The sequence below is a fragment of the Callorhinus ursinus genome, unplaced genomic scaffold (assembly GCF_003265705.2).
Source record: "Callorhinus ursinus isolate GAN/ISIS: 27379988/994484 unplaced genomic scaffold, GSC_fseal_2.0 scaffold53, whole genome shotgun sequence".
Lineage (NCBI taxonomy): Eukaryota > Metazoa > Chordata > Mammalia > Carnivora > Otariidae > Callorhinus > Callorhinus ursinus.
The window spans coordinates 9,689,483-9,701,547 of NW_027397115.1; the positions used below are offsets into that span (position 1 = coordinate 9,689,483).

Below are 12,065 nucleotides of genomic sequence, written 5' to 3' on the forward strand. Positions count from 1 at the left end.
GTGTGTGTGTGTGTGTGTGTGTGTGTGTGTGTGTGTGTGTGTGTGTGGCGTGGGGCAGACATAAATAAGGAAAATACATGGTATAGACCAGTGGTTCTCAGCCAGGAGCCGTATATCCGTGTGTGTGTGTGTGTGTGTGTGTGTGTGTGTGTGTGTGTGGCGCGGGGCAGACATAAATAAGGAAAACACATGGTATAGACCAGTGGTTCTCAGCCAGGAGCCGTACATCCGTGTGTGTGTGTGTGTGTGTGTGTGTGTGTGTGTGTGGCGCGGGGCAGACATAAATAAGGAAAACACATGGTATAGACCAGTGGTTCTCAGCCAGGGCAGTCTTACCTCCTAGGAGGCACTTCACGATGTCTGGAGATATTTGAGGTGGTCACAACTGAGGGCAGAGGTGGATACCGCTGGTGTCTGGTGTAAGAGGCTGGGGATGCTGCTTCCCCAGTGGATAATTCTCTGGCCCCAAATGTCAATAGTGCCACATTTGAGAAGCCCTTATATAGAGTGGTAAAGGCTAAGGAGAGAAACAGGGAAGGGGGCAGGAAGGTGTGAGGTGGCAGCAGTTGAAAGTTTTGATAAGGGGGACAGTGAAGCCCTCACTGAGAAGGTGACATCTGACTGAAGAACTGCAGGGAGGGAGGGAGCCATGAGGACATTGGGGAGGAAACTTCCAGGCAGCAAGAACAGCAGGTGCAAAGGCCCTGAGGCAGGCGCTTGCATGCGGTGTCTGAGAAACAAGGTGCCCAGTGTGGCTGGAGCAGAGTGAACCAGGAGAGAGAGGGTGGAGGAGGCGAGTCCTAAGATTTATCTGCCTTACTTTGTGCATGGTCTTGCAGGCTGTGGTGGGGATGTTGGCTGTTACTCTGTGTGGTGGTGAGCCCTGGGAGGGTTTTGAGTAGAGGAGGGAACAGGGTCTGACTTCTCCACTTACTGAATCACCCATGCTGCTGGGTGGAGACGAGACTATAGAAGGGTAAGAGTGGACACTGGGAGGTTGGAGAGCAGACTTCTGTAGTAATCAGGCAAATAGCATCTCACTTAATCCTCATAGTAGCCCTGAGGTGGGTGCTTTACCGCCCACATTTCAAGGATGAGAACCTTGAGGCCCAGGGAGTCAGGTTTGAACGCTGCGAGTCTGACTCCGGGCCTGGTAACTCCCAGAGTGCCCTGCTTTCTCTGCATCTCCTCTTTTATCTTTGACTGCCCCGTCCCTCCACCCTCAGGGCTCAGAATCAGGGTGGGTTCCTCTGCCAGCCCCGGGGAGGCAGAGCCAAGGCATCAGCCTTTGGGGGTGCCGGTCCCCCAGAAATGCAGCCTGCAGTGACACTTGTCTATGCTGTTTGCTCCTCCACCCCGCCTGCCCTTTGCTGGAGCTCCCCCACCTCTGTGGCTCTGAGCCTCCCAGACACTGTCCCAGGCCCCACCGGAAGCCCCCCAGGCGGCGGTCTGGTTGGGAAAGTGTGGCCATGGTGCGCCCTCTGCTGGCCAGTGTTGCAAGCGGGTGTCTGCCGGGCGGCAGATCCGCGGAAAGCTCTACTGGAGGCCTGGAAAAGGCAGCTGGAACACCTAGCCCTTACTGTGCTCTTCTCAGATGAGGACGTGGGGCCTAGTGCATTAATTCATCAGCCCCCATGGTGTGCCAGACCCTGAGCTGAGTGCTGTGGGTCTGAGGCGCACTTTCTAGCCCAGAAAGCGGCCTGAGAAGAGGGCGTGGGGGAGGGAGTGGGGATGGAAACAAGGTGAGTTCTGCAGAAGATGGAGAAGCGGCTGAGTTTCTTCAGGTTCAGTGGTCAGAGCCGGCTTCTCTGAGGATGGGACATTTGAGCTGAGACCAGGGTAACCAGACAGCCGGCAGGGTGAATGGTTTGAGGAAGAGTATGCTGGGCAGAGAGGGAACAGTGTGTGCAAAGGCTCTGAGCAGAGCCCAATGTGGCCAGAGGGGAGCAGGCTGGGGGTTTTTGGGGGATCAGGTTGGCCGCGTCTGTAGGGCTTGTGACTATTCTAGGAGCAGAAGGGGAGGACTCAGAGGCTTTGAGGCAGGTGAGTGATAGAATTCAAACTAAGTTTTTGGAAGATAACTTGCAGTCACAGGGGACCTAGGCCCAGTAGCCCTGCTCTCCCTGCATCTCCGGGGTTTTCCCTGTCTGCCCCTTGCTCAGGGGCAAGGGTGGCAGGAGGAGACCCGCAGAGAGGCAGTTGTGGTCCTTGTCCTGGGGTGGTGAGGAGGGTGGGAGAGATTGGTGGGTCAGGGGAAGGTTTTGGTGGCTGAGCCAGCAGGACTCAGGTGATGGTCAGTATAGGGTGAGGGGAGAGAGATGCTGAGAAGTCCTTAAAGGTTTGGGGCTTGGGCACTGGGGCCGATGCCAGTGCGCTTTGCTGCAGTGGGCTTATTGGAGGAGGGTGTGTTAGGTTTGAAATGGCTAAGATGGATCGGTGCACATTAGAACAGACATGGGTTCTGACCTTGGGAGGTACAGCATAATCCAAGAGCAAATGGGATTTCACATCCAGCCCTGGACAGTTCAGCACGGGACCTTGTGCCTGGTGGGCCCACAGCCTGGTGTGTTGACTAGAGTCGAATCACAGAAGCTTGAAGTAAAATCCCCAGTTAGGGATGGCATCTGAGACTTCTCCACCCTGTCTTCCTCCTGCAGAAGGAGGAGCGGACCATGCTGGAGGACATCTGGGTGACCCTGTCAGAGCTGGACAATGTCACCTTTTCCTTTAAGCAGCTGGATGAGAACTACGTGGCGAGTGAGTGATTCTTACCACCCCTACCATGAGAGTTGAGAGTTGGTGTTCTGGGATGGAGGGGACTACTCTGGGGCCACCTTGCCACCAGGCCAGCTGCCGAAGGTTAAGCTGGGATCTAGCACTTTCAAACCTCTTGCTCCCAACATGAGTCTCAAAACTGAACCTTGGGGCACATATGGAAAAGAGGGGTTTCTTTTTGAATAAATTCAGCCATCTCCAAAAGTTCTTAGGAAGGATTAAGAGCCAATTCCCAATTCTTATTAGAATTCTACCCTAGAGATGTCTTTCTTTAGAGTAAAGACTTGTTAAGATTTCCTAAGGGTTTATACCATAATTTTCTTCCTTTCTTTTTCTCTCTAACCTTTTACCTGCCTGCACACTCACCGATCCATCCATCCATTCATTCATCCATCTGCCCCATCTACTTATCCATTCATTCACTCATCCATCCACATGTCCATCCATCCATCCACCCATCCATCCCTCCACCCATCCAATCCAATCCAGTCCATCCACCCACCCACCCACCCACCCACCCACCCATCCAATCCATCCATCCGTCCATCCATCCACCCACCCATCCAATCCATCCGTCCGTCCATCCATCCATCCATCCATCCATCCATCCATCCATCCATCCATCCCATCCACCTGTCTGTCCATCCATCCATCCATCCGTCTGTCCGTCCATCCATCCATAAACCAATTTCCACTTCCTTGGGGGTAATATCATCCTGTTCAGAATGCACTGACTAGAGTCTAGAGGGACAACAGGTGTCTTCTCAGGGACCAATTGGAATTGATCGACAGTGGCTGCCTATCTATAGGCAGAGTTGGGCTCAGGGGCAACTAGTGACTGGTTAGTGGTTTTTGCTGTGGGTGTAGGATGGGGTGTGCATGCTGTAATTCTGCCACGCCTGCCCCAAGCTCTTATGGGTGTAAATAAGCTGAGGTCCTATTCGAGGACAGCTTTGGCCAGGTAGAGGCCCTGGGCTCTCAGGTGAGGCGTACAAAGAATGTGGTGAAGCTCTGAAGACACTGACAACTCCGCAGTGGGGCAGAATCAGTGCCAGGTCTAAGAATGAAGTAGTGGAAACTAGGACCTATGGAAGGAGGTGAAAAGTCAGAGGCTGCTCTCCTGAGTGTGGGAGGACAGGGCTGTCCGCGGCTAGCCCTGGCGGGCGGGAGGGCAGGGATGGCTGACCAGTGCTCTGAGGTGGGCAGACAGGGAGGTCCTGGGATGCCTTTCTGGAGGTCTGAAGGCAGGTGTGAAGCTGGCCTAGTGGAGGGGGCAGGGCTCCTCTCGGGCCCACGTGGTGAGCCACTCTGCCCCGCCATGTCCTCCCACAGACACCAACATCTTCTACCACATTGAGGGCAGCCGGCAGGCGCTGAAGGTCGTCTTCTACCTCGACAGCTACCACTTCTCGAAGCTGCCCTCCCGCTTAGAGGGCGGGGCCAGCCTGAGGCTGCACACCGTGCTCTTCACGAAAGGTGAGCTGGGGGTTGCTGAGTGGGGCCCGCTGGGGATGCCTGCAGCCTCTGAGCACACTGGGACCCAAACACCTGCGCTCCCTCTTCTTCCTTCATAGCTCTGGAGAATGAGGAGGGGCCGCCTCCTCCAGGCAGCCAGGCTGTGGAAGATTTGCAGCAGGAGATCAACGCCCAGTCCCTGGAGAAGGTTCAGCAGTATTACCGCAAACTCAGGTAACTGCCTGGGCTGCATGTTGGGGACAGGAGTCTGGACGCTGCCGTGGAAGGGCGGATATTAGCGTGTGTGCTAGTGGGCCAGGCCCTCTGTGTACACCGGCTCTTCAGATCCTCCCAGCAGTCACAGTAGGCCATTCTAACCTACTCTACAGATGAGAGAACTAAGGCCCCGAGAGCCACACCCAGCTTGCCCAAGGTCACACAGATAGACAGTGGCTGAGCTGAGCTTTGAACAGGGTCTGGTTTGCTTCAAAGCAGATTTTTCCAGTTGAGAGGAGCTGCCTATTTGATTCTGTGTGGGAGTGGGAGCTGGGGCAGGGGCCCTGGGATTCTTGAACCTGGGGGTAAGGGAGGAAGGGGGGGTGGTCCCCAGGGCCTTGGCCCTGCTGAGAAGAGAACCCCCCAGAGAGAAGTGGAGAGCAGGGGCCACCTCTGCCAGAAGGAAGCTTCAGGCCTGGGGAGGCAGCTCCCACTACCACCACTCAGCCCAGCTCCTTCCCGCTCTGCCTCACCTTCTTTCCCTGTGGAAGAGGTAGGCTGAAAATCAGTTCAGGGTTTTGGGGTATGTAAGAGCTTTACTGTCTTGGGGCCCAGCTTTACCCTTTGGAAATGGGAGAATGGTGCTTTCATTAGTTTGTTCAGGGAAAATATCCAGCTGCATTATTAAAACTGGTGTCTCTCTGGATTGACTGATGCCATCAATCAGTCCTGTGCCATTTGTCGAGTATTCTGAATATTGCCTCTGACAGCATTCATTCATCCACCCTTCCTTTATTCAGCGCACGTTAAGCGAGAGCTTTTGTGTGTCAGGCTCTGTTCTGGATGCTCTGGAGTCAGCAGTGGCCAAACAGAGCCTCTTGTTCATGGAGTACAGATTCTAGAGCGGCGGTTGCCCTGCTTTGTCGATAAAGTTTTATTAGCACCCAGCCACGTTCACTCGTGTACGTGCTGTCTGTGGCTGCTTTCGTGCTAGCGCAGCAGAGCTGAGTAGCATCTTGATGGAGACAGTCCGGTCCGTTAAATATTTACTGTTTGACCCTTTACAGAAAAAATTTGGCCGAGCCCTATTTTTGGGGGTGGGTGGGATGAGCAATAAGCCAGTAGACACAGAGCACTGTACCGTGTCAAGTGGTAACAAGTGCTCAGAGGAGAGATTCAGCAGGACAAGCGGACGGACAGTGGGGAGGTCGGGTGCTGATTCTGGCGGCAGGCAGGGAGAGGTGGCATCCGAGGAGCGCCTGTGGGGGGCTGCCCAGGAGCCCCCTTGTCATCCCCCTCCCCCCCCCCCGCTGTTGGAGGAATAGGGGGCTGTGGACAGGGAGAGTAGTGCAAGGTGCCCTCAGGGAGAGTCACTGGAGGAGCAGAGGGGCAGCGGCTGCAGTGGGGCGGCGGCCCCACCCTCACCCCATCCTTCTCTCTCAGGGCATTTTACCTGGAACGGTCGAACCTGCCCACGGACGCCAGCACCACGGCGGTGAAGATAGACCAGGTGCGCGCCGCCTTCCCTCACCCCGCCGTGGAGCTGGGGCAGAGCTGGGGGCTGTTGGGGTCAAGATGCAGCAGATGGGGCCCGGGGTCCCACCGCAGCCAGAATCCTGGCAGAGGAGCCCCTGAGGCCTCTGGAGTCCCTTCTTCAGGAATATCCTCCCTGGGAGAACCGCTTCCCCATTTGAGGAAATTCCAGCTTCTTCCCCACTGGCTTTGGAATTCCTGCGATGGCTTTGTCCCCGCTGGTTCCTGCTCACCTGCACCTTCCTGCTCCCCCTCGTTTCCCCGCGCGCGTGTCTCTGAAGCAGGCCCACACCAGATGTGGCCACATGGCGTTCCTTTTGTTTGATTGGAATTTGTTGCCTGCGTTTGAAAATCAAAAGCGTTCCACTGGAATGGAGGCTTCTCGCTTTCCTGGAGAAGCGGACGGATCTGGCTGTCCAGGGCCCACGTCCCCATGTGGCACCCTTGGCTTTCCAGGGGTGTGTGCTCCAGGCCTTCACCGCCTGCCCAGGCTCAGGCAGTCCTCGAATTTGACCGTGCTTTGGGGGTACCGGCCTTGGGGCTGGAGGCTGGGGGCTCCCAGAGAGGTGGCGGGCGCTCTGGGGGTTTGTAGTGTGGCTGGCAGAATGGTAAGATGACACAGAAAGAATTGGCAGACTACCATTTAATGCCTGCGCAGGGAACTGAGAAAAGCTGGAGGCACCGGGGGCGGGGGGGGTGTGCTCTTCCCAGGGAGGTACTGTTTGGAGAGGGCAGGAGGGGGCACTTCTCTCAGGCTGAGCTGGGGGCACACCTGGGGCAGGCGCAAGGTCAGGCCTGAAATACAGCGTAAACACTGGATACCAGCTTGTGGGCCAGCGGGGAGCCGCAGATGGCCCCTGAGCGGGGGTCATGGAAGGTTAACTGGGTGGTAACCGTGGGAGGGGTGAGCCGGGGGGACAGCTGCAGTAACAGCTGGACGGGAGGGAGCCGATGGGGAGGAAGGCCGGGTGGGGGCCTCCTGCAAGCGTCCCGGTGTGTGTGCGCCTTGCAGCTGATACGCCCCATCAACGCCCTGGACGAGCTCTGTCGCCTCATGAAGTCCTTCGTCCACCCCAAAGCTGGCGCCAGTGGGAGCTTGGGCGCCGGCCTCATCCCCATCTCCTCTGAGCTCTGCTACCGCCTGGGCGCTTGCCAGATGGCCATGTGTGGCACGGGCATGCAGAGGTGAGCCGCGGTGACGTCCGGGCAGGAGGCGGCTGGACGGGCTCCGGGAGGTTTGCAGGCCCAGGACGAGGAGGCGGGGGCCGGGTTTGAATCCCGGTTCTGCCACTGCCTGTGGAGCCCAGTTGCGGCCTCGGCCCTCTCTCGGCCTCCGTTTGGGAAGTGGGACTGCAGTAGGGGGTCCCAGGAGGCCCGTGGAACTCTCCGGCTCCCTGACTCTGGGGTTGGTGTGAATGAGAGTCTGTGCGGTGTGGTTCTGCTTGACTGGCCACCGTGAGCTCACCCCTCTCCACTGGGGCAGAACTGGCCTCCGTGCCATCACTGGACGCCCTCCTGCTCTGCCCTTTGTCCCTGCTGCTTGTCCCAGGGGCGGGGGGTAGAAGTCACCTTCTGTGATTGGCCTCCCCTGACTTCCCTGAGGGTCACAGAGTGATTCTGTGGCTGAGACTTGAATCCAAGAGGTCTGGCTGCGGAGCCCATGTTCTAGAATTGTTCAGAACGGGTGGGAGGGGTGACTCGATGTGTCCGTGTCCAGCCCTGTTGACAAGTTGTGAGGCATTAGGGGAGTCACTTCATTTATTCCTTCAATAAAAATACTTACCAAGCACCTCTTCCGAGCTGGCCCACTGGGAATATCAGAAGAAAACAGGCGAAGGAAAGCTCCTGGTGCATGGTGCTGATGTCTTAGAGGGTGGGCCAGAGTAGAGCAGTAAAATGCCTACTGGGTGCAGGAGTGCTGGCTGCCAGGAGGAAGGCTGGGCAGGGGTCGGGGGTGGACAGGAGGGAAAGGGGGTAGTGGGGGGGGCTCTCAGGGAGAAGACGCCTGAGGGGGAGAGGGCACGTCCAGCGGTTATCTGAGGGCAGGAAGGGCAGTTCTCAGGGGGGAGAGGGCAGGCCATGGGGCCCGCCCCACGGCGACGGTCCCTCCCGCCCTTCCCCTGCAGGAGTACCCTGAGTGTCTCCCTGGAGCAGGCGGCCATCTTGGCTCGGAGCCACGGGCTGCTGCCCAAGTGCATCATGCAGGCCACGGACATCATGCGGAAGCAGGTGAGGCAGCCCCCATCCCCCGGGGCCTCTCCAGGGCCTTGTGGGCTGAGGGCATGGTGGGTTCTCAGTCAGGGTGGGATGAAGGGCTGTGGGGATGGTCTGGGTGTCACCAGCCCGATTTGGACCTTCTCCCCACCTGGTGGGGCCCCGGATTTCAGCTTCTGGGGCCTCCGGTTATTCCCCTCACCCCACCCACCTGCACCGACACGCTTCCTCCCTGAACTCGGGGCAGAGGCAGGTCCCGGGCCTCATGGTTCTTTCGTCCTAGGGCCCCAGGGTGGAGATTCTGGCGAAAAACCTCCGAGTCAAGGATCAGATGCCCCAGGGTGCACCGCGGTGAGTGGCTGCTCTCCCCCCCACCCCTGAGAAGACCAGGACCTGGGCTTGGCATGAAACTCCCGGCCTCACGCCAGGCAGCCCCCCCTCTCCCCCCCACTGTGGTGTTCCTGTGGGGCTTCACGTCTCACTTATGGGGACCCACTTCGGGGAGTGACGAATACCACTCCAGGCACTGTTCGTATTTCTTTACCAAACAACCACCCTGTGAGCGTTCTCTCCAGGCGGCCGGTGGGGACACTAAGGCGCAGAGAGGTTAAGTGTCTTGCCCCAGGTCACACAGCTAAGAGACGGCGGAGCTGGGATTCTGCAGCCAGGCGGTGGGCGCCCAGGGGTCGAGCTCCCGATGGCTGCACTGCCTTACTTCTCTGTCCTGCCCCTGTCCCCGCAGCAGCCTCCTGGCTGGGCCCGCTGCTGTCCTCCTGCCCACAGCAGAGCTGTCAAGTCTCTCCTGCTTGAGACCCATGTGGTGGCTCCTTCTTCCTTGCAGATGAAGCTCAGAGTCTTGCCACTGCAGACGTTAGGGAAGCTGGGGCTGTTCGTGGGGTGCCGGAGAGGTCCCCAAGATCTGTTAGGTGGAAAAGAACTCCAGGGGCTGAGCGCTGTGTCTGGTCTGTCTTTAAGTGTGGAAAAATGCAGCCCCCCCACAACGTACACATACACCCCCACACACGTATCTTAACAGCCAAACACGCATGTTCAGATGCGTCTATATTGATAAACCCACTGCCAGTCTGGAGGGGGCCAGACAGCGGGGGGAAAGCGTGTGCAGCCTGGATGTGTTTCACCGTGCATCTTTTTATACCTATTGAGTTTTGTTTTCTGGGCAGGGATTATGTGTTCAAAAAAATGGCCTGCCGGGCCATTCCTCATCGTCTTCACCTCTGTCCGCCAGGCTCTACCGTCTCTGCCAGCCGCCGGTGGATGGAGACCTCTGAACGTGGAGATAACAGCTGCCCGGTGCTCGGCTGCATCCTCTGGAGCTGGGGTTTGGGAGGGCAAAGGGGGCCATGCTGGCCCTCTGCAGAGCTGGCCAAGGCTTCTTTCTGCTCTGGGACCTGCCAGCCTTCCCCATCCCCTCCTGTGAAGACAAAGCGGTGCCCCCACGCTCGGAGGGGCTGGCCGATTGGCCCTGGGCTGACCCATTCTCCACACTTTGGCCAAAAGCCCGAGGGGTGCTGGGGACCCGCAGAGCTAGCTGATGGGTGCAGCCAGGACCTGGGCTCCTGCCCACAAGTCCCCGGGACACGGGAGAAGTCACGGGCGCTGGAGCTGGAGGCCTGCAGACCCAGCTGCCTCAGGATGGCTCAACCTGCACTTTTGAAACCCCTGGTTTCCTTCTAAGTCCACATTCCAGGCGACACACATGTCTCCTCCCCCTCCTCACCTTAGCTTCCAGTTCACCCCTAACCCTGTACTAACATGCTCGGTGGACTCGGAAAAGCCGGGCCTTTGCCAGGAAAGACAGAGGGACAGGGCACACCACCTGTCACCAAGAGGAAACTCGAAAGCCACACCAGCTTCCGACATGACTGCCATCAGAACTTGAGCCATCAGCCCTGGTCACGAGATTTGCTCCGACTTTATTTATATGGCGTGAAATCTCTATGGTTTATTTTGGGGTTTTTATGTTGTTGGTGTTGTCGAGATTTTTTTTCCCCCCCTCTGGGTTGTGTGATTATATATTTGACATTTTAAATTTCAAAGAAAGGTATATTGTCTAACAGGGGACCAACCTAAGGTAGCGTTGACGACTTCCCACTTCTACTAAAAAAGAGAGAAAAACTAAATTATTGAAAATTCAAAAAATGTCAGTATTTCATCTTTTTTTTTTTTAATATTAGGGTCTTAAGGTATCACTTACAGGTATTGACTGATTCCTTTTCCCACCCACCTCAGTTCCCCAGCAATCGGTGTTAGCATGAATGACTCTGCTCTCTTTGGATGCCAGGCCACAAGGGTTGGAGTGGCAGCTGGACCAGGGCTGGGGGCTGGAGGGGGTGGAACCACCCACCTGAGACGCTGCCCCACACAGGTGTCTGTCCTGTGGGGCGGAGGGCCACTTGGAAACGCAGGGTGGTGGCTTCTGTAACTTATTTTTTTCTAATGTTAGCCCAGAGCAGGGCATTTAGGATTTCACAGGAAGCCAGCCTGCCCACCTCCTGGGCACAGGGACCCCCACTGGGATCTCCTCAGCACTCTGTCCCCTCTAGCTTCTGTATGCCAGCAGGGAAGCATCCTAGCTGAGGTAGCAGGGAGGGGATGTCTTTCTATGCTTGTCTGGTGACTGAGGTCAGGAATGGGTTCCCCACTGCCCCTGAGGCTTGAAGCCCCACCAGCATCTTGGCCCCCCTGGGCCTCCAGAGGCCAACCATCCCTCTCCTGCCACTGTGGCCTAGGTTGCAAGAGGTGGGCTTGTTGCTGGACACAGGTGACACGGATACAAATGAAGATGTGCTTTAGTCCCCCGGGGGGAGATGGAGAGGAGCCCCCGAGGGCAAGGGCCTTGTGCACTGGTTTACTTTAAAATGTACAGATCTTCTCATTAAATTCATGATAGATTTTTTATTATTATTATTAAAAGTCAGTTTATAATATAAAGATCCTGATCTGTGGAGGGTTCCTTTGGGGGCAGCCCCCAGCGGGGCGGCCAGCGACACGGGTGGAGTGAGCTCCTGCTCTGAAGGCCTCCCGGGGACAGGGACGGTTCCCTTCGATGCTGTCCTCGTCCCTGAGCCAGCGACACCTGCGGTGACGTTACCACTACGAACCTGTGTCCTGCTCTAAAATGGGGGCAGTGTATGTGTTCTCTTGCGGGGGCTTGTGCCTCCCGCGGGCCGGGAAGAGAATGGTCTTTATACTGCGTTCTCCTTTACACTCCGTTCCGAGCTCCCGTTTCTCCGCAATGGTGGAACATGGGACTGTTTTTCCAGGCATTCCTTGGCTCCTCTTGGGTGTCATGCCGGGGTTCCTAGTCATACATGTGCCCAGGGGTCAGGGTAGGTCCGAGCGCCGCCACCGAGCGCCCTCCGCTCCATCCGGCAAGGGCCCCTGGGCTGTGGGATCTGGGATGGAGCTGGAGGGGAGGTCCGCTCAACACGTGGGCTTGTTCCCAGCCAATCAGAATCCAGGCTGCTGCAAGCGGGCCAATCAGGATAGGCGCCGGCGCAGACTCCGCGCGTGCGCACCTGGACCTGTGACGCGGTTCTCACCTCCCTGTGCCGGGGCCATCCTAATGGAGCTTCCGGGGTCCGTCGGCCCAGCCAGAGATATGTCATTCCCTGGGCTGGGTCTGAGCTGCAGACCTGTTTTGCTGGGCTTGTTCTTTTCCTGCCTCCCTCTATCTCCCTCCCTGTCTCCTTTCCTCCTTCCCTCCCCCCTCCCTCCCGGGTCCTACCTTTTCCTCTTCCCACACTCTCGAAGACCCTGACATCTATGGAAGTCCCCCTTGGGGTACCCTCCTCTTGAATCCTGCCATCCTTGGGAACCCCCTGAGCCACGATGTCTCCACCCAGTCCTGC

General features: G+C 57.3%; 1 protein-coding gene across 3 annotated transcripts in view; it reads left to right on the forward strand.

The window, feature by feature from the left end:
- The window catches only part of PREX1 (phosphatidylinositol-3,4,5-trisphosphate dependent Rac exchange factor 1), a 181,401-nt gene extending 170,256 nt beyond the window's left edge, over positions 1–11,145 (forward strand). For all 3 annotated transcript variants that reach the window (XM_025853311.2, XM_025853309.2, XM_025853312.2), the window contains 8 exons: positions 2,658–2,757; positions 4,108–4,251; positions 4,350–4,464; positions 5,890–5,956; positions 6,992–7,164; positions 8,106–8,208; positions 8,477–8,544; positions 9,440–11,145. In XM_025853311.2, the coding sequence (XP_025709096.2) occupies positions 2,658–2,757; positions 4,108–4,251; positions 4,350–4,464; positions 5,890–5,956; positions 6,992–7,164; positions 8,106–8,208; positions 8,477–8,544; positions 9,440–9,482 (813 nt within the window). In that variant the 3' untranslated portion in view covers positions 9,483–11,145. The remainder of the gene's footprint in view (positions 1–2,657; positions 2,758–4,107; positions 4,252–4,349; positions 4,465–5,889; positions 5,957–6,991; positions 7,165–8,105; positions 8,209–8,476; positions 8,545–9,439) is intronic.
- The last annotated feature ends 920 nt before the right edge of the window (positions 11,146–12,065 follow it).